Genomic DNA, 24,266 nt, shown 5'->3' with positions numbered 1-24,266 from the left:
ATGTTTATTTCTCTTTTAGCTTTGATTGCTAATCCAAGGAGGAAGCTGGTTTGGGCCATAAGCGTCACCATGATAGGTGTGGTTCTCTTTGATTTTGCTGCTGACTTCATTGATGGGCCCATCAAAGCGTACTTATTTGATGTCTGCTCCCATCAGGACAAGGAGAAGGGCCTCCACTACCATGCCCTCTTTACAGGTAGGGAATATTCCAGAAAGTCTCTCCTCAGCTCTCCAGACAGGAAGGCACTTCCGTGGAAGCCAGCCAGTGTCTCTGCACGTGGGATCATTTGAATGAATGGATCCCTTGATGGGATGGTTCCATCACGAGGACTCTATCTCCCAGTGCATTTGCCTAAACAAAGCTTTTGATTGCTTCTGTAGAGTTTTTGAAGAGGAAGTTGACATAAGAGCTTTCTTTAGCACTCTTTGTGGAGACCTTTAGAATTGAAATGAAAAGAAGTCTTATGCACTTTACTTTTGTTTCAAAGCAGTGGATCTCAAACATCAGGAATGTAGCATCAACCTTACTTAGAAGTTTCTTGAAAATGCAAGTTCTTGAGATCTTTCTTCGTTTATTCTGATTTACATTTCTTGGGTGGAGCCCAGAAATTTGAAGTTCCTTTACTAAAGATCCCAGATGATTTTTTTTGTGGTAGGCGTACTATGCACCACATTTAAGAACAAAAAATAGAAACAAACCAAGCAAATGAAAACCTCTCATCTTTGAGATTTTTTGGTTACACAAAGCATGGACATTTTTTTTCAACCTGCTGGTTCAAAAAAGTCTATGTGGGGGACAGTTGGGGCTCTCTGGATTCATTGGAGATGCTGTCAGCCTCCTTTGGTCGCTGTTACACCATTCATTTGGAGCAATGTCACTTATTACTAATTAGTGCTATGCCAGAACAGGGACAGGGCACATTTTACACCTTAGGTGACCACGGGATCCTGGCCCAGGAACATTTTTATATCTAGGGAAGTAGAAATCTGCCAACCCACTTATTTGATTGTCTCATAGCCCAGGCAATGTAATTATTTTTTGTTTCAATGCTTTCTGGCTCCCTCGATGGCCAGGTAGGGCCTGTATCTCCAGAGCTGTGAGTAGTGCCGACTCATGGAAGCCATTGGGTTCATCTTTGTCATTTGTGTAAACACTTGAGTGGCCAAAACATGAAGGAATGAGGTTGCACCAGCAGAGTAAGCAGTTCCTCCTGACTTAGGGAAGGTGAGGGAGAAGAACTCCAGCCCTGTCCTTCCCTGGACACTGACCTCCATGTCTCCAGGGTGTAAAGACTCCTAAGACTTGGCCAGTTTTGAGACCCTTTTCCTGCCTCACCTCTGCTCCTGCCACACAGTAACTTTGTTCCTTTGTCTAAATTCTGATCCCACAGAATTTTCCTCCTGTTTTGTCACTCGGGTGCCCCCACTCCACTGGCCTCTCACGGTCCCTGGAGCATGCCTCCCTGCCCCTGCCTATCTCAGGGCTTGGCATGCAATCTCCTCCTGCCTGGGAAACTTTCCCCAGATAACCCCATGGCTCATGCCTTCATTCCACTCATGCTCCCCATCAAGTGGCTCACCAGTGAGGTTTTTCTTGGCCACCATATCAATATAGTATAGCCACTCCTCCCTCTCCCCTTATCCTTGTTTGACTTTTCTCCATTGGCTGTATCTCTACCAGACTGACGGAGGCTCTCCATTTATTAATTCATCCATTTACCTATAACCTCTCTACTTATCACTCTACCTTCCATCCAACCATTGTCTATTTTTTTATTGTTTTTGTTTATCTCTCCCAGTATAGAACATCATGTTCAAGTGAGCAGACCCTTCCTTTTTTCTCTTCTTGCCAAATCTTCAATTCCTGTGAAAATGTGCTACATAAAAGGTGCTGATTAACTATTGAATAAATAGTTATCAAAGCTTTTACATAGGCTAATGACCCTGAATTTTAGGCATTTTAACTTATCTCTGTCCTGACTTGTAGAGTTGGCATGGTTCTCATTCTTCAGATGTGAGCTTTGGTGTGCTAGCACTGGCTCATGCCGGCTCGTGAGAATCAATTGGTAAATTTTTAGGGAATGAGTGAGCTGGTTGACACACATTGACAGCCTGAAATTGATGAGAGTATTGGAAATACAGAATTGGAAAATCTATGAACTATGGCTTTTTTCCTTTTTCCTGGAGAGTCAGTGGTTAAATATTTACCCACATATTACTGATTGGGGATAGAGAAGAGAGATTTAACCGATTAAATAGTATTTCTGTGGTTGATAGCTAGAAGATTCCAGATCAGGGTTTCAAATTTCATTCTCCTAATTTGAATCCCACCGTTCCTTTCTATTTTATCATTATTTGCTGAACAATTGCAAAAAAAGTCATGGGAGACTTTTTTGGCTTTAGAACCTGGAGCACTGAGGGTTTCTTACTGTAAAAAATGTTGGGCAATATGGCCACCATTTCCTAGCTTATACTATGGTAAGCCCTGTCTAAATGACCTCTGCCTTGCTGCCCCTGATATCAATATTGGACACTGGAAACTTTGACACACTGATGAGGGAAATGGAATTGAGTCATGGGAGTATGCATAAGAGGCAGAGCTTTTATTAGGGCTCTTCTGGAGAAGGGAGGCATGGCTTCAACAAATGAGTATCAGGCTGGCTCGCTGGATCAAAGAAAGTAACTAGGTTTCCTGGCCACTTGCAAGGGTGGGCTGGGGTTTAGGAAAGTTAGTTGGCCTTAGGTGTATGTCAACCTGGGAGGGCACTTTAACTCCAGAACCCTAGCCCTGTGATAAGGATGAGTGACATGAAAGCACCTGTCTCTAATGATGCACCTTGTACTATCTGGGGGTGAATAAATGAGGCACTTTGGGTATCTGGCAAACTACGAGTTAAGGTGGAAGCTTCTAATGGCTGTCAGGCCTGAGCCAAGGCCCCAGAGTGCCTTTGCTCTTTTTCCCTACTCACTCAATATTAGAATAGAGACCTCTTTGTTTTTGGAACTTCCAAGGTCTACACATGACAGTATTTTCATGAGCTCCAGACAATATATTCATTTTGATATTTTCTGTTGATAATAGTGTATGGTGTGTTATAAGCAAATACATGTAATTTTGATATGATCTTAGTTCAGGCTCTCAGTACATTTTTGTCTAAATTTAGTACTTGTCCTTAAACTGACTTACCAGTCTTTCACTGCTTCCCACTCTGACGGAACTAACAGACAGCATGCGGTTTCATATATCTAAAATCTAACTATGGCCAGGACACTATTTTTTTGCACCTGCAGTGGTCCCCTATTGGCCTCCTAGATAAAGAAAAACATTCTAGAGAGGGCTCAAAGCTCCCGCAAGCTTTACTTTTCATTGTGGTAGAAATTTATTTACCACAGTCTGGAGGATGAAATGCCAAGATCAAGAGGGAGGCTGGCAGGGTTGGTTTGTAGCAATGCCTCTGTTCCTGGCTTGCACACATTCTCTGTTCTTTGAATAATTTATCTACACGTTTCTAGGTCAGGTCTACTTTGTTCACGGCATCCCTCACTCTTTACTACCATATATTTGTTGGTTGATTGTATATCACCTTCTGAAAAGTATCTGTTCAGTTCTATGACCCATTTTTTATTGATTTTTTTTTTAAAAAAATAAATGACAGCCGAATGCATTACAATTCTTATTACACGTATACAGCACAATTTTTCACTCTCTGGTTGCATATAAAGTATGTTGACACCAATTCTTGTCTTCATACATGTACTTTGGATAATGATGTCCATCACATTCCACCATCCTACTAATCCCCCGCCCCCTCCCTTCCCCTCCCACCCCTCTACCTATCTAGAGTTGTCTATTCCTCCCATGCTGTCCCTCCCTATCCCACTATGAGTCAGCCTCCTTATATCAGAGAAAACATTCGGCATTTGTTTTTTGGGATTGGCTAACTTCACTAAGCATTATCTTCTCCAACACCATCCATTTACCTACAAATGCCATGATTTTGTTCTCTTTTATTGCTGAGTAAAATTCCATTGTGTATATATGCCACATTTTTTTCAATCCATTCATCCACTGAAGGGCATCTAGGTTAGCTCCACAGTTTAATTTGCTGCAGCCAGGTTCAGAGGGCACAGCTTTCACTATAATCAATCAATCCCCCGAACCTCAAGTTCATGTAGTTTTAGAGTTTTATACCCAGCATGTAAGGGGAGGGACTCAGAAGTTCACAGTCTGCAAAAATTCACATAAAAGCAGCTTTTTCATTTACTGTTTTGGGCAAGTTAACCCTTCAAGGACAACACCTAAGAAGGGGAGAGTCTTTTCCCCTTCTTTCCTCTCCCTGCCAGCTGTTACCATGAAGCCCAATTGTAACTTATCTTAAAAATATAGACTTCTCTGTGAAGCCCAGCTCAAGCCAAAGGCCTTGTTTGCACTCTTCTTCAAAATACTATACTGGATATGTTTGTGAAAAACTAGTAAGGGGGAGTCCAGCATCTGGAGTACTGGTATCTTCACGGACAGTGGCCAAGTAAAACAGGGTAACAGGAATATAGGAAGTTTATCTACATTGAACTCTTTTGCAGAGACTCTTTTGCTGACAGTCCTAAAATCAGCCATGGTGAAGATTTCTGGAGAAGCCCAGTTAATTTTTTAACTTTCTGTGGTGGCTCCACAGTTTAGCTATTGTGAATTGTGCTGCTATAAACATTGATGTGGCTATGCCCCTGTAGTATGCTGTTTTTAAGTCTTTTGGGTATAGCCAAGGAGCGGGATAGCTGGTGGTTCCATTCCCAGATTTCCAAGGAATCTCCATACTGCTTTTCATATTGCCTTGGCCCATTTATTGACTGGGTTGTTTTATTTTTATTTTATTTTATTTTGGTGTTTGGCTTTTTGAGTTCTTTATATACCCTAGAGATTAGTGCTCTACCTGATGTACAAGTAGTAAAAAACAGGAATATATCTCAACATTGTAAAAACTACCTATGCTAAGACCCAGGACAATGTCATTGTAAATGGAGAGAAATTGAAGGCATTCTCTCTAAAAACTGGAACAAGACAGGGATGCCCTCTTTTACTACTTCTATTTAACATAGTTCTTGAAACATTGGCCAGATCAATTAGACAGATGAAAGAAATTAAAGGGACACATATAGGAAAAGAAGGACCAAATTAGCACTCTTTGCCAACTATATGATTCTATACTTAGAAGACCCAAAAAAATTCACCAGAAGACTTCTAGAACTAGTAAATGAATCCAGCAAAGTAGCAGGATACAAAATCAACACTCATAAATCAAAGGCATTTCTGTACATTAGTGACAAATTCTCTGAAAGGGAAACGAGGAAAACTACTCCATTTACAATATCCTCAAAAAAATAATAATAATTTGGAATCAACCTAACAAAAAGGTGAAAGACCTCTACAATGAAAACTACAGAACACTAAAGAAAGAAATTAAAGAAGACCTTAGAAAATGGAAAGATCTCCTTTGTTCTTGAATAGGCAGAATTAATATTATCAAAATGATCCTACTTCCAAAAGCACTACACAGATTTAATGCAATTCCAAACAGAATCCCAATGACTTTCCTCATAGAAATAGAAAAAGCAATCATGAAATTCATCTGGAAAAATAAGAGATCCAGAATAGCTAAAACAATCCTTAGCAAGAAGAGTGAAGCAGGTGGCATCACTATACCAGACCTTAAACTATACTACAGAGCAATAGTAACAAAAACAGCATTATATTGGCACCAAAATAGACTGATAGACCAATGGTACAGATTAGAGGACACAGAGACTAACGCATAAGTTATAGTTATCTTATATTAGACAAAGACACCAAAAACATACATTGGAGAAAAGATAGCCTCTTCAACAAATGGTGCTGGGAAAACTGGAAATCCATATGCAACAAAATGAAATGAAACCCCTATCTCTCACTATGCACAAAACTCAACTCAAAGTGGATTAAGGACCTAGGAATTAAACCAGAGACCCTGCATCTGAAAGAAGAAAAAGTAGGCCCAAATCTTCATCATACCAGATTAGGTGCCTACTTCCTTAATAAGACTCCTATAGTGCAAGAATTAAAATCAAGAATTAATAAATGGGATGGATTCAACTAAAAAGCTTCATCTTAGCAAAAGAAACAATCACTGAGGTGAATAGAGAGCCAAAGGGCTATTTTCATATAATCTCTTTCTTTTGTCATTTTCTACTTTATATTTTAGCATTTTGTGCATGTTTGTAATCACCCTCATTACACCATAAATTTTTTGAGAGAAGAGACCGACTATGCAGAGAAAAATGTATGTATGACTGAGTAGGAGGGTAAGGCATATATGAAGGAAAGACAATCAACATTATGTGCATATGAATGATCCACTCAGAGGGCTGGTAGGGCCACAAAGAAAAACTAGACTGGCTTCCCTAAGACCTCATCCACATTTTTAACTCCTTCTCCATCATTATGTGGCATATGCTCAAGGAATGGGTTGGTTACCAAGGGGCCTGGTTGTAAGTAGTAAGAGTCCACTAACGTGGCTTAAACACGTGTATTTATGTTTCTCATGTAACAAGAAGTCTGAATGTAGATATCTACTGGCTTTTGGTCAGTGACTAGATGTCAGAGCCAGCAATTTAATATTTCTTTGGTTGCTTCATCAATAAGTTGCCTTCCGGATCATGATGGTTGCCATGGTTTCATTCATCCTATTTGTTTCAAGAGAGGAGGAAGGTGGAAGAGGATCAGGAAAGAGGGAGGGGGAAAGAGCCTATGCTGTCTCTTCAAATGAGGAAAACAATAGTTTTCTAACCTCCCCAGACTTCTACTTGATTTTCATTGGGCAAAATTAGGTTATATAAATATCCTGTGCCTTGGAACATGGAAAGTAAATTTTTTTTTCCTGTAAGGGTGTGGAGATATGCTTCCCTGAACCAAATTGGGATTCTGTTAGGAAGAAGGAAGCGGTGATTATTACTAAATAGGCAGAAGCTGGTAGCTATCACATAAAATACAAACCCATTTGAATATTAAGCTAATAAGAATGATTAAAGAGCAAGACTACTTTAAGCAAACGACAGCCAGAACTTTCAAAGTCCCCAACATTTGTAAATAAAGTTTATTTATTTAAAACTTATCAAAGTAAAATTTAAAGTCATACACTTGTTCCTAGTTTTACCTGATCATGTGTTAAATTACACTCTTACCATGTTATAATTGTGTATTTATCTCTCCCTTCTACAAGTTTTGAAAATTCTTTCAAATTCCCTTGGCTTCTAGTTCTTTTGTGTTGCTGATAACAAACACTTAGAAAATGTTAACTGTGTAAAAGGAGACCCTGCTTGAATTCTGTGCATTTTTCATCAAGTTAAATAGACTGCATGGCAAATTGCATCTATCAGGTGAATGTGCTTACTTATTTGCTTTGCTTTGTCTCAAGACCAGCACTGAACTCTGGACCTCAGCCAAGGGTCTCCTATGCATGCTTTTGGTCATAAGGGCAGCCACAGAGGGTGTACAGATAGCTTCAAGCCATTTGGTTCCCCTACCAGAAAAATAACTTCAAACATCTTCCTCCTGTAGGACAATATAGTAGAATCTCACTTCATTTAAGGCTTAGATTCTAAAGTCCCTAAGTGATAATGGCAGTCTACATTATTCATTAATCTCTATCAGATCACTTATAAAATATAATATGCCTTATTTTACATATATAAACCTGCATAAAAATATCTGCAGAATCATGTCCATTTTAATGTTATTCCTGGGCATGAGCTCCATTAATGGAAAAGCTAGTAGACAGGATTGCCCATGCTATTTTAAAATGTAATTCTTGTTTTTCTTGTTCCCTCCCCACCTCCTTTACAAAATGTGAATTGTTGAATTCTGGTGATACATGACCCCACTGTAGTGTCCTTGCTTTGAACAAAAGCAATTCAAACATGGAGTGAAGAAAATAAACAATGTATTATCCCCTTGCTCTACCTTTGCATGCAAACCAAACCTGAATTTATGTGAACTTGGTAAAAGATAACTACAGCATTCCACTTGAAGCAAGCATTTTCTGTCTGACAAAATAATATTTAATACAGGGGCCTATTTTGATTTTCATCAATGACAAGATAGCATTCAGCCAAGGAATCCAAATAACCCAGTAAATTGAAATTCTTTTTATTTGTTTCAGAACAGTCTCCCTGGCCCAACATTCTGAAATGTTTTTCAAATAAGAGCAAAAGGTTCCTTGTCAGAATGAATTTCCCAGCTTATTTTTGATACATTGTGAGTGTGCATATGTGTGTGTTTAAAGAAAATTCTCTACTGGATCCCAGGAAGATGTTTTATTTTATGCAGCTTCTAGTTTCTAATATTTAATTCTAACATCTAACATCTCTCCATCCCTGGCTTTGCAGTAGCCATGGTGGGTTGGGTGGACCCACCCGTGTCTTCTCAGCACCCAGATCCTTCTCTGCTGCACATGAGAACCCAAGTGAACCAACAAGCCCTTGCTCATCCTTTGTACCAAATGCTTCTAACTGAGCCTATTTCTGCTAAAGTGAGCCCAATGTCCTTAGTGGACCTCTACACAATGTTCATTGTTAATAATCTAGAAAATGACCACAGGCAAAGGACAAAGAACCATCTCAAAGGTTTTAATACCGGATGTTTATAGTCACTTGATTTTCTCTATCCCAAGGCCTGAAAAATTGTATTTATAGGGAAGGACTCCATAAGAAACTTGCCCTCTGTATGTCTTTGGAAGAAGAATGGGAAAGTTGTTAGGCTCAGTCTCTTTTAACTTTTCTGTTTTTTAAAAATACTTCAAAGTATGCACAAAAATACTAGCATGTAAAAAATGCACTACTAGCAAATAATTAAGGACCAAGAGTCTTAAAGATGAAGTTGAGACATGAGCCCCTTTGACCAAACCTTCTACGCTGTGGAAAGGAGGTGCCTTTCATGTTCAAAGCTATTTTAACTTTTTCTTATTCATGAGTAATTGTTGGATGAGTGGTTTTGTTTCATCAAATGAGTTCCCTTTGAACTTTCTGCCTTTGGAAAACTTTCACATCTACCCAATCAGGCAGCTTGGAAAGGGTGCAGCCAGGGTAGAAACCAAGAACACAGGATTTCAGCTCCTGGGTTAGGAGGGAGACTTAGGGCAACATAGTTAACGTCTCCAAACTATCATCTCTTTTCCATTTGAATGTGGGCAGTGGAATTCCCAAAGAATGGGCAAAGGCAGGTTAGATAAAAAGGAATCTGGAAGAACATCCCTTTTGCTTCACTTTATTTTTGTTTCTTTTAATTGACATTTAATACTTGCATTTGTTTATGGGGTACAATATGATAATGAATTCAATGCATGTATGTAATGTATAATGATTCAATCAGGGTAATTGGCACGTCCACCTTTTCAACTACTATCATTTCTATGTACTGCAAACCTTCAAACTCCCTTCTCTGGTTATTATGAAATACATAATAAAATGTGCAGATTACCCTACTGTGCTACAGAAAATCAGAACTAACTCCTATCTAACCGAATTTTGTACCCACTCTCCCACCTCCTTCTGTCTTTCCTACCAATTCCTGTCTAACTTTTAGCAACCACTATTCTACTCTCTACTTCTATGTGGTCAATTTTTTAGTTTCCCAAATGAGTAAGGACAGACGGCATTTATCTTTCTGTTCCTGGCTTGTTTCTCTTAACATAATATCCCTGGGAGGAATTTTTCCTTACTCTTTTCTCTGCTTGAAAACCTTTCCCCAGATACCAATCAGATTGGCTAGCCTCCTTGCTTTGTTAGAATCTCTGGTCAAATTGCCCCTCTTTACAAATTCACTCATCATTACTTGACATCACATTATTTGTTTATTTTCTTCTTCTTCAATAAACATATAAGCTCCCCACTGGCAAGAATATTGCATTTTCTATTTACTGCTGTATTACCAGTGCTTTGAATAGTGTCCAGAATATGGAAGGTGCTCAGTAAGCATTAGTGGGATGAATATTCTATTTTGACATCCTCATGTTACCAACCATTGAGCTGAGTTACAGGGAGGTAAAGTGGCTAACCCAAGATCACACAGCTGCATGGTGGTAGACGAGGAGCAAAAAACAATCTACCAACCATCCAGTCAAATAAAAGATACAGCTTGTTTTAGTCTGGATTCTTCTAAAAGTTGAGCCCCAGATAAAGTTTGCATGTGGTGTATTTGGGAAGCAATTCCAGAGAGCAAGAGGAAGAAAACAGTGGCGTGGAACTGACCGATCAGGCATTACAGAGTCGACTTCTACTCTAGGTGAATGCCCTCCATCTCAGCAGAACCCCTGAGGAGCCTAATGAAGCTCATCTCAGGAATCTCCACCTGGGGGTCCAGGGAGGGAAGGTTTATCCATCTCCCCTGTTGACCAAGGGTGGTCCCAGGGCTTGTGCATTCTGAACCCCACCTATGTGTGGGTTCCCACAGGCAAGGCACTGTGTCCATATACACCTGTGCAAAACTGGTCAAACTTGGCTTCGTGTTGTCACCACAGCAGCTGCTGGAGCAAGAGATAGGAGGGAATTGGCAGGGACTCCAAGGAACTTTCTTATTCAGCTGGTGATTTGGGTTCCATGCTCCATTGTCACCACTAGGAGGAGTGAGAGCATTTTGTAAAGTACTTCATTCACCTCTTGGTTGCAATGAACTGTTTCAACTCAGAACTAAAAATATCTGTCCTGAGGATTAAATGCAACTTCGGGTAGCCATACGTGACTCCAGAATGAGGTCAGTTAATGGCTTGACCTTGTACTCATTTCAAACCCTTAAGCAAGTGAAGAAACTAGAGCCAGATTATACATTATGTCAGAATGGTAATCTTCAAAAACCTTGTCTTCAAAAACCATATTATCTTAATAAGCTCAAATTGGAAAACTTGTTTTTGGAAAAATAATGGGATAATTAAGGCAAGTGCTTTTGTGTGAACCATTATTACATTAGGCACATTAGTACAAATTAGAAACTTTCAGCAGGAGCACCAATCGCAATTTGGGGGGCATATGTTATTGGCAAACCGACCACTTTCAATGCTCTCTGCATTTATCTGGTTTACTGCCAGATTTTTAGCCTGTAGCATAACTAATGCTCAATAAAAGACCAGATGAATAAATTCTTTTTTTTGCATGCGGGGGCGGGGGGTGGGGGGAAGTACTGGGGATTGCCCTCAGGGGCACTCAACCACATCCTCGTCCCTATTTTGTACTTTTATTTAGAGACAAGGTCTCACTGAGTTGCTTAGTGCCTCACTTTTGCTGAGGCTGGCTTTGAACTCACGATCCTCCTGCTCAGCTTCCGAGCCACTGGGTTTACAGGCGCATGCCACCCGGCTGGATACATTCTTATGTCTACAATGGGTGTGAATCCCAAATCCCAAACTTGATTTGTTTGCTTCTCTGTTGAGCCTTCTGACACAGGACGCTGAAATTTGGTCTTAGTCTGGAATGTTCTCTCTCCACCTCCCCAAGGGCTGTATCTAAACTTTAGGGGCTTAAAATGCAGAGGTTTGGGGGGGGAGAGACCTTTGTTTAGTGTCATCTGTTCACACTGGCATTTACCGGGATGCCAGTGTGCCCCCATATCTCAGCGGCCAGCTTGAACTGTCACGACTGAGTCATCTTTCATTTCCATCTGCAAAGCTCCTCCAGGACTAGGAATTCTCAGCTTTCCCATGTTATCTGCTCTTCCCCATGACATGCCAGTGAGAGGTGAACGCTGTGAGTCCCAAACTTACTGTGCTTGGGTTTCCTTGACTCTAATTTAAGACATAAAACTACAGTTGGTCTTCATTATTGGTGGATTCCACATTTACAAGTTCACCCATTCCTAAAATGTATTTGTAATGCCAAAATCAGTACTTGCAGCTCATCTTTGGGGGACATGTGCAGGGTGGGGAAACACTTGAATCACCTAACATGCACATTCCTGGCTGAGTTCCAACAAGGTGGTGCTCTGCCTTGTCCTGTCGGTTCTTGCACTGATGAAACAAGTATTCTTTCATGGAATATTTAGTGCCATGATCTTTACATTTTTGTGTGTTATATTGATGGTTTCATTGTTTAAAATGGCCCTGAGTTCAGTACTGAGGAGCTGTGTGTGTTCCTAAGCACAAGAAGGCTGTGATGTGCCTTATGGAGAAAATAGCAGGTGTTAGGGGAGCTTTGTTCAGGCATGAGTTACAGCACAATAGGTCATGTGTTCAGTGTTCATGAATAAATAGTGCCCAGTAAGGAAGGGGTCCTTGAACAGAAACACATAAAACAAGGTTCTATGTTCTTCCATTGCCTAAAACTTTGTGACTGAAGGCTCATAGGAATTCATCCTGCATTCTCTCTAAGACCGGAGATTCAGTGTTCCTCAACACATTTTTGGTGACAACTTCATAGGCTGTAACTGCTGAGAATAGCTTGTCATACCTCTCTCAAAGGATTGACTGGATGACAAGTGGCAGGCACTTAGAACAGAGTCTGGCATACAGTTAAGTCCTTTGTCCAGACTCAGAGCACAGCCTGGAGGTTTTATTGGCTCCCTGGGGTCTGATCAGGAGGTGCAGCACCAGTCCCTTGTGCCCTTGGACTCCTTGCCCACTTCTTCCTCCAACTATAGCCAGACCCACTGAGGAGCAGGGCCAGGCTACCTGAGGGATTTGCCCATCATGGTGCTTGGCCCCATCTGGTCTTACAGCACATTTTTCCCTGAGTCTACTCTCAATGCCTTTTGGAGACTCAGAGCTTTTGAAATTCAGAACTCAGGAAATACATTCTTGTTCCTCTGCTTTCCATTATCACATCCTTTCCCCAAAGCAATAAGGCATCGTGATGATGCAGCTTGAATATAAAGGAAGGGCACAAAGGCAGAGGAAATGCCAGGATTAGAAGGGAAAGGAGGAAACAAACAGTGGGAAACACTTTAAATATATTATTTTGCCATCTTTGAAGAGAAAGATTGTATTTTAAAACTAAGAAAATGAAAGGTCAGATTGGATATTCAGTCTTTGACCAGAGGATGTATATATAGCATTTGGACTGATTTTCCATGCACTCTCAGCCGCCAACAGGGCAGGGGTCATATCTGCCCCACTCACTGCTGTATTCCAAGTGACTAGCGGGGTTCCTGTTGGGAGTAATGTTATCTCATTGTCTAAAAATAAACAAATGGGGGTAAGGAGAGAGAGAGAGAGAGAGAGAGAGAGAGAGAGAGAGAGAGAGAGAGAGAGAGAAGCTGGTAGTTAGTTACTTTTCCAGGATTTATATGTATATAGTAGGAGAAGGTAACCATACTCAAGGTGATACTTCCATTGCTGTTTTTTCAAATGTAGAAAATAATCACAATCACCCTCTCAGGAACCCTATGAGAACCAGGGGGATCCTTTGTCTCTCTTCCTTTGGAGGTAAAGTAACCAACAGCACACTGATCTCTCTCTTGGTTTGAACTGTGTCACAATTGGTGCTGACCTTGCTAAGCCACACCCCCGAGGCATGAAGGCATGAAGGTAATTGTAGGTGCATGGGACAGAGATGGACTTGGATAGATAGTCTCTTTATTCTCCTTGGTCCTTTAGATTCCTTCATCCTGAAAGTCCCCACTTTTCTATTTTACCTATCATAGTTGTGGAATAAAGAAAAATATAATACATATTTCTATCCATTTGGATTTCTAGGAAGAGCTATTGTTCAAGTTATATGATAAGTATGACATCTGTTTGCTAAAGTCATTTATCCTCTTGAGGTCATCTCTAGTCTGAGTTGACAACACAGCCAGGCTCCATGAGGAAGGAGCAGGTGGACCCTTAATGTAGAGGCTTGTTATCTAATGTGGCTGAGGTAGTCCTCTGGATACTACAGCTTATGGCTTCTCCAAGAGTCTGGAGATTGATTCCAGGGGCCCCAAAGAGACTGATTAGGGCAGTAGGGATAAATGCAGTCTGGGCCAGGATGTGGGAGATGCTAAAATGATAAAATGATTAGCCTTTGCTGCCGCTAAGATGACTCGGCTTTGCTTGGGGTAGTTTAATTAAAGATAAAATCCTTTGCTCAAGCAGAGGAAACAAAAAGGAAAGCCTCCCACATCCTTCTATTGGTCTGAAGATGTAAATAGATAAAACCTAAATGTTTCCTTTCAGTGTTTAAATATACTATTGGATCAATTTCCCCAAGGGCTCACTAGGACATCAGGAATGCCCTGTCGTGCTGTTGTAACTTGAAGCTACATTGCACAGTAGCTTTGGGATAAACAGTTTTGCTTGCTCCTCCCTATGAGAAGAGAGTTGCATGTGTTAAAGATTTTTCATAACTAATTAATGAGGGAACTAATGGAGAAATATAAAAACAGTTTCCCCAAGTTCTTGCAGAAAGTGTGCGCTCTCGCGTGAGCATGCGTATGTGTTTGGGTTTAGCAAAACAAAACCAGAAAAAGAAAAACAACCACATTAAATAAGAAGATAAGAACCTGCCTAATCTCTACACATTAATAAAACTGTGACTCCTTTGCAATACTTTTGGAATGATTTCGGAGTAATGCAGGGTCCCAGGCCCCACCTTAACCTTCAAAATCAGAACCTGGATTTTAACAAGATGACCCTGTGATTTGTGGGCAACTTAAAGTTTAAGAATCCCCATCAATATGTACAACTATAATGTACCAATTAAAAATGAGGAAATAAAAAAGAATCAGTGCTCTACAATGACATTTTAAAAATCAAGCAGTTTTAATTTTACTCTTTCCAAGTTTAAGGCACATTTTTTTTTCATTTATTGTCACAATAGGGTCAAGGGTAAGCCCAGGTCTCAGCCCTCAGGACCATCACTGGGCCTTAGAATGACCACATTCTTCCAGCCAATTCCAAGCAGGTTGTCTTAAGCCTTCAGTGCCGCAGTTGCAGTTTTCTTCTGCTTCTGGGTTGCTTCAGAACTAGAGTTCGTGTAGGAAGTGAGCAGAGCCAGTGGGCCCTGGTTCTGCCATATGAGGAAACACAGCACAGCCCTGCATGTGCTGGTGCTTTCCACCTACTATCACATTAATCCTTACTGGACTCACAGGAAGAGGCATCACTAGTACGGTTTGGATTTGCTGCATCCCCAAATGTTCCTGTGCTGGAAGCTTGGTCACCAGTGTGCAATAAAACCATTAAGAGGTGGGGCCTAGGGGAACATAATTAGGTTATAGGGATTCCATGCTCATGAATGAATTAATGTTATCCTGTAGTAGTGGTCAGATCTCCTGTAACTGGATTATTTCTTAAGAGTGTGGTTTGTTATAGACCAAGTTTACTCCATGTGCTTGACCTATGGCTAATCCCCTTTCTGCTTCTCTATAATGTCAAGCTGCCAGAGGAGCCCTAACTAGATGGCTGGAAATAAGACAGGGCAGGGGGTAGGGGACAGTGGGAAGATACCATATACCTCTCAAGGGCACATCTCCAGTGACCTACACCCTCCAACTAGGTCCCACCTCCTCAAGTTTCTAACACCTCCTAAGAGCACCACCAGCTGGAGACACGCCTTCAGCACATGAGCCTTTGTTGGACTTTCTAGATCTCAAACTATAACACTGTTGTTATTATTTCTGTAGCTGTCAACTGCAAATAGGTACCCCAAACTTCTGCCAGAGTAAAGAAGATCGCTTTCAAGAATGTTGATCTAGGGGCTGGGGATGTGGCTCAAGCGGTAACGTGCTCGCCTGGCATGCGTGCGGCCCAGGTTCGATCCTCAGCACTACATATAAAGAAAGATTTTGTGTTCGCCGAAAACTAAAAAAAAATAAATATTACAAATTCTCTCTCTCTCTCTCTCTTCCTCTCTCTTTAAAAAAAAGAATGTTGATCTATGCAAGTTTGCTTGTATCATCTTAAGTAGTTTAGTAATAGACAAATAGCAATAAAATAGTTTAATTTCCATAAATAATAATTTAATAACAATAAAATAATTTTTTTTTGCTGCCAGAAATTATTTTTCCTTGGGATTCCTTCAGGTTAAAAAGCAGTATAGAGAGTGTCATTTGGAAAGGCCACAATACCTCCAATGGAGATAATTTATTAGGTCTCTGCCTGTACTATTCTGAACTTTCTGTTTTCATGACCCAACTAGAAGTTTCTCTTTTATTATTACCCCCATGTTATAGGTGAGGAAGCCCGAGGTCACAGCAACTAAATGCTAGAGCTGGGCTTGTGTCTCCACCGCCAGGCTGCAGGTGTCACCTCTCACTGGGTGAACCTTCCAATCACATCCAGGCTGTGTCTGCTGGCTACGAGGAGCTTTTTCACGGAAGGGGAGGGTCTGTAGTTTGCTCAGTGTTCTCATACAGATCTCTTTTGCTTTCCAGGTTTTGGAGGTGCCCTGGGCTACCTTTTGGGTGCCATAGACTGGGGTCATCTGGAACTGGGAAGAGTCCTGGGCTCAGAATTCCAGGTCATGTTCTTCTTCTCTGCGTTGGTGCTCATTTTGTGTTCCATTATTCATCTGTGTAGCATCCCTGAAGCCCCTCTTAAAGATGTCACAACAGACATTATTCCCCCAGAACCAGCCCCTCAGGACCCTCCATTGTCATCAGATGGAATATACGACTATGGTTCTATCGAGAAAGTTAAAAAAGATTATGTCAACCCAGAGCTGGCAATACAGGGCAAAAAGAACAAAAATCCTAATGAGCAGGTAAAGATGCAGATTCTTTCTTTCTTTACTTAAGAAAACTGGTTTTGCTCTTAGTCACTCTTTATTGGATTTTTTTTTTTGCTTTGTTTGCTTGTTTGATGTGAAGACTTTTGTGAATTTTAATTGAATCTTCAAACCCTCAGTAGCTATTATCCTTTGGAATTAAAACTTTGCACCTCAAAGGAAAAAAAATGTGCATTTTCCTCTTGTCCTCTTGTCTCTTATCCTTTTCAGAGCATCATCAGGGAAGATGATGCCGGCTGTGGAAGGTTAGATCATTTGAGAAGCCTGGAAGCATCCACAGGCCCGAAGAAATGTCATCTTAGATTAGGATTATAATAAACTAAACATTTGTTCCCTCATATGGCAGTATCTTTGGGTTGATGACTGGATGGGGCATGTATATTTTGTGTCATGGCTTGATTGGATATCATTGATTTCCAGTGAAATGAGCAGTGAATTCATTAGCTTAAATTTAAAAAGAAAAAAAAAAACCACTCATGAAATACCAGAGAAATGGGACAAAGTTTAGATGAATTGGTTAGAGAAGAGACTAGAAGTGGGCAGATCAATAGAGGAGCTATTAACCCCACAAAGCTTGTTAAATTAAAATTTATTAAAATGAAATACAGTTAAAACTTCAGTTCATTCGTTGCATTAGACACATTTCTAAAAGCAAAGCCTCATATGACTAGTAGCTACTGTTCAAGACAGTGAAAGCACAGAATCTTTCCATCACCATGAAAAGTTCTATTGGACAATATTCATGCAACAATTGCTTCTTTATTCAAACTGAGTTTAAATATCAACTGCTCAGCTTATAGCACAAAAGGATGTATTCATTGGCAAAGAGGTTATAGAAGGCCTGGGTTCAAGTCTTAACTCCTCTATTTGGCTGACTTTTGTTATTGATTCAACAAATCACTAACAGGCACAGCTGTCAGATAGCCTATGATCGAGAGCATGGGTGTTCAAATTCTGCCTTCACCACCTCTGAAATTTATGACCCTGAGCATTCATATTTTCATAAAGTGAAAAAGTATTTCCATCTATCTGCAGGGATATTGGGTAAGGTTACATAATATAATTCACGTACAGTTGATTATAGTGGTTCCCACCACACAGTAAGATAGCACATTTAGGTGTTGTTATTATATGTCTGGAAGAATGCTGAGTTCTCTAAGCACAAACAGGGGACACAGTCTAGACTCTAAACAAGCCCAGTGAGTTTCATCTCCCTGAGGTTGGCTTATTTTATTGGCTTGGTCCATCTATTTTCCAGGACTATTGGAATGTTCAGCTAACATAAAGATGGAAAGGTGCTTTATAAACTTTACCTAAGTATAAAAACATATAATAATTATTCATTCCATGAACTTCTCTGAGTACTAAGTATGTACAAAGCACCATACTGGATATTTGGGAGCCATAAAATTGACTAATGTGCAGTACCTATTCTAGTATTTACAACCCAACAGTGGGCATGAGCCATTTACCACTGCAATAAGATACAATATGGTTAACACTTTAAAAGCCACGAGTCAGTTGAAATCTTCTAGAAAGTAGGCACTGGGAGAAGGTTAACCATGCAAGAGATTCATTGGGGGAAAACAGCATGAAGGGCAAAAGGGAAGAAGCAGATAAAGACAGGGAAAGTCTTTATATCATGATGTGAGAGGAGAAGGAAAAAGGAGGAGGACAGGAAGACTCTTAGACATAATGCAGTTCTAACAAAGTTTCAGTCAAACCAGTAGGGAATCCTCCAGCCAAAGTTGGACCTTAGAGGAGTCCCAAGTCTTTTTAGAGCAGGCTAAAACTAGTATCTCACATCTTGTTTAATCACTGGCTAGAAACAGCCAGGGGAAGGATACCCTGGTTGGCCTGGGTGAGGATACAGAGAAACTGGCCAGGGCTGTGCCTCCTACAGAAGGGCATCCAAATGGCACATTTCCATGGTGGTCATGAGTGGCACCATAGAACTGCTATTGGCTTTTACAAAAGGGAGAGATTGTGCATGAGCAAACAGAGCAAGTCTTCATGGATGAAATCATCTTTGAATTATGCCTTGAATGATGGCGAAGATTTGAATAAGTAGAAACTGGGGGTAAGAATACTCCTGGACCAGAGAAGACAATCAGCAAAGCTATAAAATGAAGGGGAGGGAAGGCTAGAAGCATATTTGGGGAAACCATAGTTGGTAAATAGCAGGGGAAAATATATTTATTTTAGATAAAATAGACTTTTAGTCACAAACTGTACAATGAGACAAAAGGCCAGTATGTAATGATAAAGGGATCATTTCACCCAGCAGATAGAACAATTGCAAATATATACATACTCCAGGTCAGAATGTGTGTGTGTATAACATAGTTATCTATTAATATATGTAGAAATAGACTATAATACAATAATAGTAGGGCACTTTAATAATCCAACTTTCAATAATGGACAGATCATACAGACAGAAAATCAATGAGGCTTTGAAGTACACTTCAGAACAAGTACACTTCAGACCCAACAGACTAACAGAACATTTCCTCCAATAGCAACAGAATACACATTCTTCTCAAGTGCACACGGAACATTCTCTAGGATAGATCATTTAGGTCACAAACAAGGCAACACATTTAAGAAGACTGAAATAGTAACAAGAGCCATTTTTGACTGCAATAGTATAAAACTTAAAAGGAATAATAGAAGGTATTTCAGAAACTCTCAAATATATGGGAATTAAAGAGCATGCTCCTAAACAACCTATGGGTCCAAGAAAAAGTAAAAAAAGAAATTTAAAAGGTATCTTGAGACAAATGAAAATGGAAACACAATTTTTAAAAAAATTATGAGATGCAGCAAAAAGAGTTCTAAGACTGAAGTTTATAGCAATAAATGCTTACATTGAAAAAGGAAGAAACATTTAATAATCTAAATAATAATCCAAATAATCTTGAATTACATTTTAAGAAATTAGAAGATGAGGAACAAACTAAGCCAAAAGTTGGTAAAAGGAAGAAAATAATAAAAATCAGAGCAGAAATAACTGATATAGAGACTAGAAAAAAACAACAGAAAATATCAATGAAACCAAGAGTTGGTTTTTTGAAAGGTAAAAAAAATTGACAAATCTTTAGTCAGACCAAGTAAAAATGAGAAAGGACTCAAACAAATAAAATTGTAAATGAAAGAGGAGTCATTAAAACTGATGTTGCAGAAAAAAAGCTCATGAGACTACTATGGGCAATTATATGCCAAAAAAAAATAGATAATCTAGAAGAAATGGATCAATTCTTAGACACATAATACCTACCAAGACTAAGTCATGAAGAGATAGAAAGTCTGAACAAACCAAAAACAAGTAAGGAAACTAAATCAGTTTAACAAAAACAACAATAACAAACTCCCATCTAAGAAAAGTTCAGGATGTGATTGCTTTATGTTTGAATCCTACCAAACATTTTAAAGAATTAATGCCAATTCTTAAACTCTTCCAAAAAAATGAAGAGGAGAGAAATCTTAATTTATAAGGTCATCACTACCCTGATTCTAAAGTCAAATAATGAGAGTAAAAATAAAAGAAAATTACAGGCCAAAATCCCTGTTAAACATAGTAACGATGATGAACAAAATACTAGTAAATCAAATTCAGCAGTACATTAAAAGAATCATTCACCATGATTAAGTGAGATTTATCCCTGGCATGCAAAGATAGTTCAATATACTCAAATTAACACCACAAGAAAAGGATAAAGGACAAAAACTATATGATCATCTCAACAGATGCAGAAAAGGCATTATGCAAAATTCAACCTGATTTTATGGTTGAAAACTCTCAACACATTAAGTACAGAAAGAATGTATCTCAACATGTTTAGGTTATATATAAAAAACCCACAATCATCATCATTCCATGGTAGAAATTAGCTTTTCCTCTTAAGATCAGGAACAAGGAAAGGATGGCCACTGTTGCCAATTCTGTTCAACTTAGTACTGGAAGTCCCAGCCAGAATAATTAGATAAGAGAAAGAAATAAAAAGTATTCAGATGTAATATCTTTCCATTTATTTGTGCCCTCAATTTCTTTCAACCATGTTTTATAGATTTCAGTATACAGATCTTGGTTAAATTTATTCCTAAGTAATTTTTGTAGCTATTGAAAGTGGGATTATTGTCTTAATTTTATTTTTGGATAGATTTTTGTTCATGTATAGAAATGCTACTGATTATGCATGTTGATTTTGTATTCTCAACTTTAATAAATTCATTTATCAGTTCTTTTTTTGGTGGAGTCTTTAGGGTTTTCTAAATATAAGATTATATCATCTGCAAACAGAGACAATTTAACTTCTTCTGTTAGTATCCAAAATATATAAAGAACACAACTCAATAGCAAGAAAATGAATACCTTGATTGAAAAATGGACAGGTTTCTGAAAAGACACTTATCCGAAAAAACATAATGAATAAACAATAGGTATATTTTTAAGTACTCAACATCACTAATCATCAGGGAAATGCAAAGTAAAACCACAGTGAGTCCTCTCCCCATACCCGTTAGAATGGCTATTATCAAAAAAGATGAAAGATAACAAACACTGGAAGGATGTCCACAAAGGGAGCTCTTGTACATTGTAGAAGGGAGTGTAATTTGTTACAGCCATCCCTGAAAACCATATGGCAGTTCCTCAAAAAGTTAACAATAAAACTACCAGCAATCTCACTACTGGGATTATGTCCAAAGGATATGAAATGGATATGTCAAAGAGATATCTGTATTCCTATTTTTGTTTCAATACTATTCACAATTTCCAGGCTTTGAAATAAAACTGACTGTCCATCATGGATATTATTTTAAAAATTTATTTTTTACATACATGTCAATAGTGGAGTGCATTACATTCATAATTATCCACTCACAGCACAATTTTTCATAACTTTGTACATAAAATATGTTCACACCACATTATGCCATTATATATGAGCTCTTTCTTTTTTTGCATTACAATTCTTAATAACCTTTATACCACAAATTATCATATCTCTGTATATAATTTGACACCAAATTCACATCTTCATACATGTATTTTGTGTAATGATAACCAATTCCTTCCACCATCCATGCGATTCCCCTTCTCCCTCCCTTTCCCTCCCACCCCTATTCCCTATCTAGAGGTAATCTTCCTCCCATGCTCTCCCTCCCTACCCTACTTTGAGTCACCCCCCTTATATCAGAGAAAACATTCAGCATTTGTTTTTTGGGGATTGGCTGACTTCACTTTGCATTATCTTCTCTAATGCCATCCATTTCCCTGCACATCATGGATATTTGGATAAAGGAAATGTGGTTTATACACACAATGGGATACTACTGAGCCTAAAAAAAGGAAATCCTATTATTTGTGACAACGTGGGTGAACCTAGAAGTCATTATAAGAAATAAGACAGACGCCAAACAAGAGTTATTGCATGATCTCTCACTTATATGTGGAATGTAAAAACATTGAACATACAGGTACTAAGAGTAACATGATGGTTACCAGAGACTGAGAGAAGGAAGAAGTGGGGAGGTGTTGGCAAAAGGACACAAAAATTTCCCATTTGATAGGAATAATTAGTTCAAGAGATCCCTTGTATAACTAATGATAATATGTTGAATTCTTGAAATGACTCAGATTTCAAATATTTTCACCACAAAAAGAAAAATAAAATAATACATATGTTAAGTAGCTTGATTTATCCATTCTACAATGTACACATGGATCAAAACATCATGCAGAAAAGTTCCCTTTTCTTCATATCCTCTCCAACATTCGTTATCTTTCATCTTCATGACAACAGCTATTCTAACAGATGTAAGGTGATATCTTATCATGATTTTAACTTACATTTCCCTGAAACACATATTTTAACTTATCAGTTAAAATAAAGAAGGAAAAGGAAAAGGATAACCAAGTGTGAAACTGCAAAGCTCAGGTGGAGAGTGGTCAGGAGAGGGCTAGAAGGTATGAAGATTGGATTAATCCCTTGGATTTGGCAGTAAGGAGCTTGTGAGGAATTTTAAGATATCAGTTTAGGAGATTTATAGTTTGAAAGACAAGTTGCAAAGGGGTTTGAGAGAAAACTTAGTAAAAAAAAAAAAAGGCGGGGGGAGACATTGAAGATAGTAGAGATAAAAGTTTCTAGGAATGACCAAAAATGTCAGCCAGTGAATGGGGCAAGGACTTTGGGAGCATCAAGTCTCAATCATGATCTTAGCTGAGTTAAGGTATAGGAGATCCCAAATAACAAGGGATTGTATAAATTATAAATTCAGCTCGGCATGGTGGTGCACACACCTGTAATCCTAGCTACTTGTAAGGCTAAGGAAGGAGGATCACAAATTCAAGTACAGCCTCAACAACTTAGTGAAACATTGTCTCAAAATAAAAAGGGCTGGGGATGTAGTTCAGTGGTAGAGCACCACTGGATTCAATCTTCAGTACCAAAACAAAAACAAAAACAAAACAAAAACAATGTAGATTTATTTTCTTTCCTATAAAAGACCAAACAGATGATTCTGGGCTGATACAAAATTCTACAAGGCATATGAACCCCTTTCTATTTTGTTGCACTGCAATTTGAACATAGTGTCTTAGTTTTGAGTTTCAAGATGGCTTTTCTAGTTATCACTGTTATGTTTCTATCAGCAGGAAAGTTGCAAACTTCTGCCTACATACTTAAATAATTGGCCAGAACTTTGTCACATGGCCATAAGAAGCTGCAAGTAGGATGGGGAATATCACTGACACTGGGAAACCATCTGCACGGTTGAAATTATATTGCTTATAAGAAAAGAAGAGCAGGTTCTGGGGTCAATTATTAGTCTGACAACTTACCATCTCCTCAGCCTGATCCCTGTGCAGGTACTTTAACCCATGGAGCTCAGATTATTTTTCAATCTATTAATTGAAGATAATTGCTATGTCCCTTATTAGAATTAAATGCAAACATCTACCCTGGTGGTTTACAAATAGTAGTTGTTACATACATTTGCTTTCTTTTTTAAAGTATCACAGATTCAGAATTAAAATTCAAGCAAGTTTTATGTGCTGGGGCAGAAAGGATTTGGGAAGTGTCTTTTTAATAATTAAAAAAGGGTTGCTACCAAATGTTTTCAAAGGAATGCAGTTTTGTTATATTTAGGCCTCCCGTGTCTTGACTTCCTGGGGACCCCTGCTCATTTGTGAAGACTCTTTTACTTCCCAAACCATATGCAGGCTTTTCCTTTTGACTCTGGTATTATGTTATTCGATTTTCTCCTGGAATCTTTTCACCTTGTGTGCCTGTTTGCTAATTTGTCTGTGTCTCCCCTATTGATGATGAGGGAATTTCCTTCTTAGCCCCTCAGTGCCTGGACTACAGGAAGCAACAAACAGTTCATTAAGTGGTTTGTTGAATGAATACAACAAAAGCAATTATGTGTCATAGAGTTGTTGCTGGGATTTTTGACAAATAAGAATTATCAGTCAGAGTAATGCTGTGTAAACAGTTTATTCATTCATTCATTTCTTTATTCATTCAGTAATTATTCCTTACCAT

At 38.9% G+C, this 24,266-nt stretch overlaps 1 protein-coding gene across 2 annotated transcripts in view; it reads left to right on the top strand.

The window, feature by feature from the left end:
- Slc45a2 (solute carrier family 45 member 2) overlaps positions 1-24,266 on the top strand; it is a 39,887-nt gene that overhangs the window by 2,354 nt on the left and 13,267 nt on the right. The window contains exons 2-3 of one of the 2 annotated variants that reach the window (XM_078017212.1): positions 20-196; positions 16,367-16,695. In XM_078017212.1, coding sequence (XP_077873338.1) covers positions 20-196; positions 16,367-16,695 — 506 coding nt within the window. The remainder of the gene's footprint in view (positions 1-19; positions 197-16,366; positions 16,696-24,266) is intronic. The other variant, XM_078017213.1, reaches the window with a different exon arrangement.

Source organism: Ictidomys tridecemlineatus, chromosome 1 (assembly GCF_052094955.1).
Source record: "Ictidomys tridecemlineatus isolate mIctTri1 chromosome 1, mIctTri1.hap1, whole genome shotgun sequence".
Lineage (NCBI taxonomy): Eukaryota > Metazoa > Chordata > Mammalia > Rodentia > Sciuridae > Ictidomys > Ictidomys tridecemlineatus.
The sequence above is the reverse complement of the archived record's forward strand: the minus strand, read 5'-3'. Positions and strand labels throughout refer to the sequence as shown.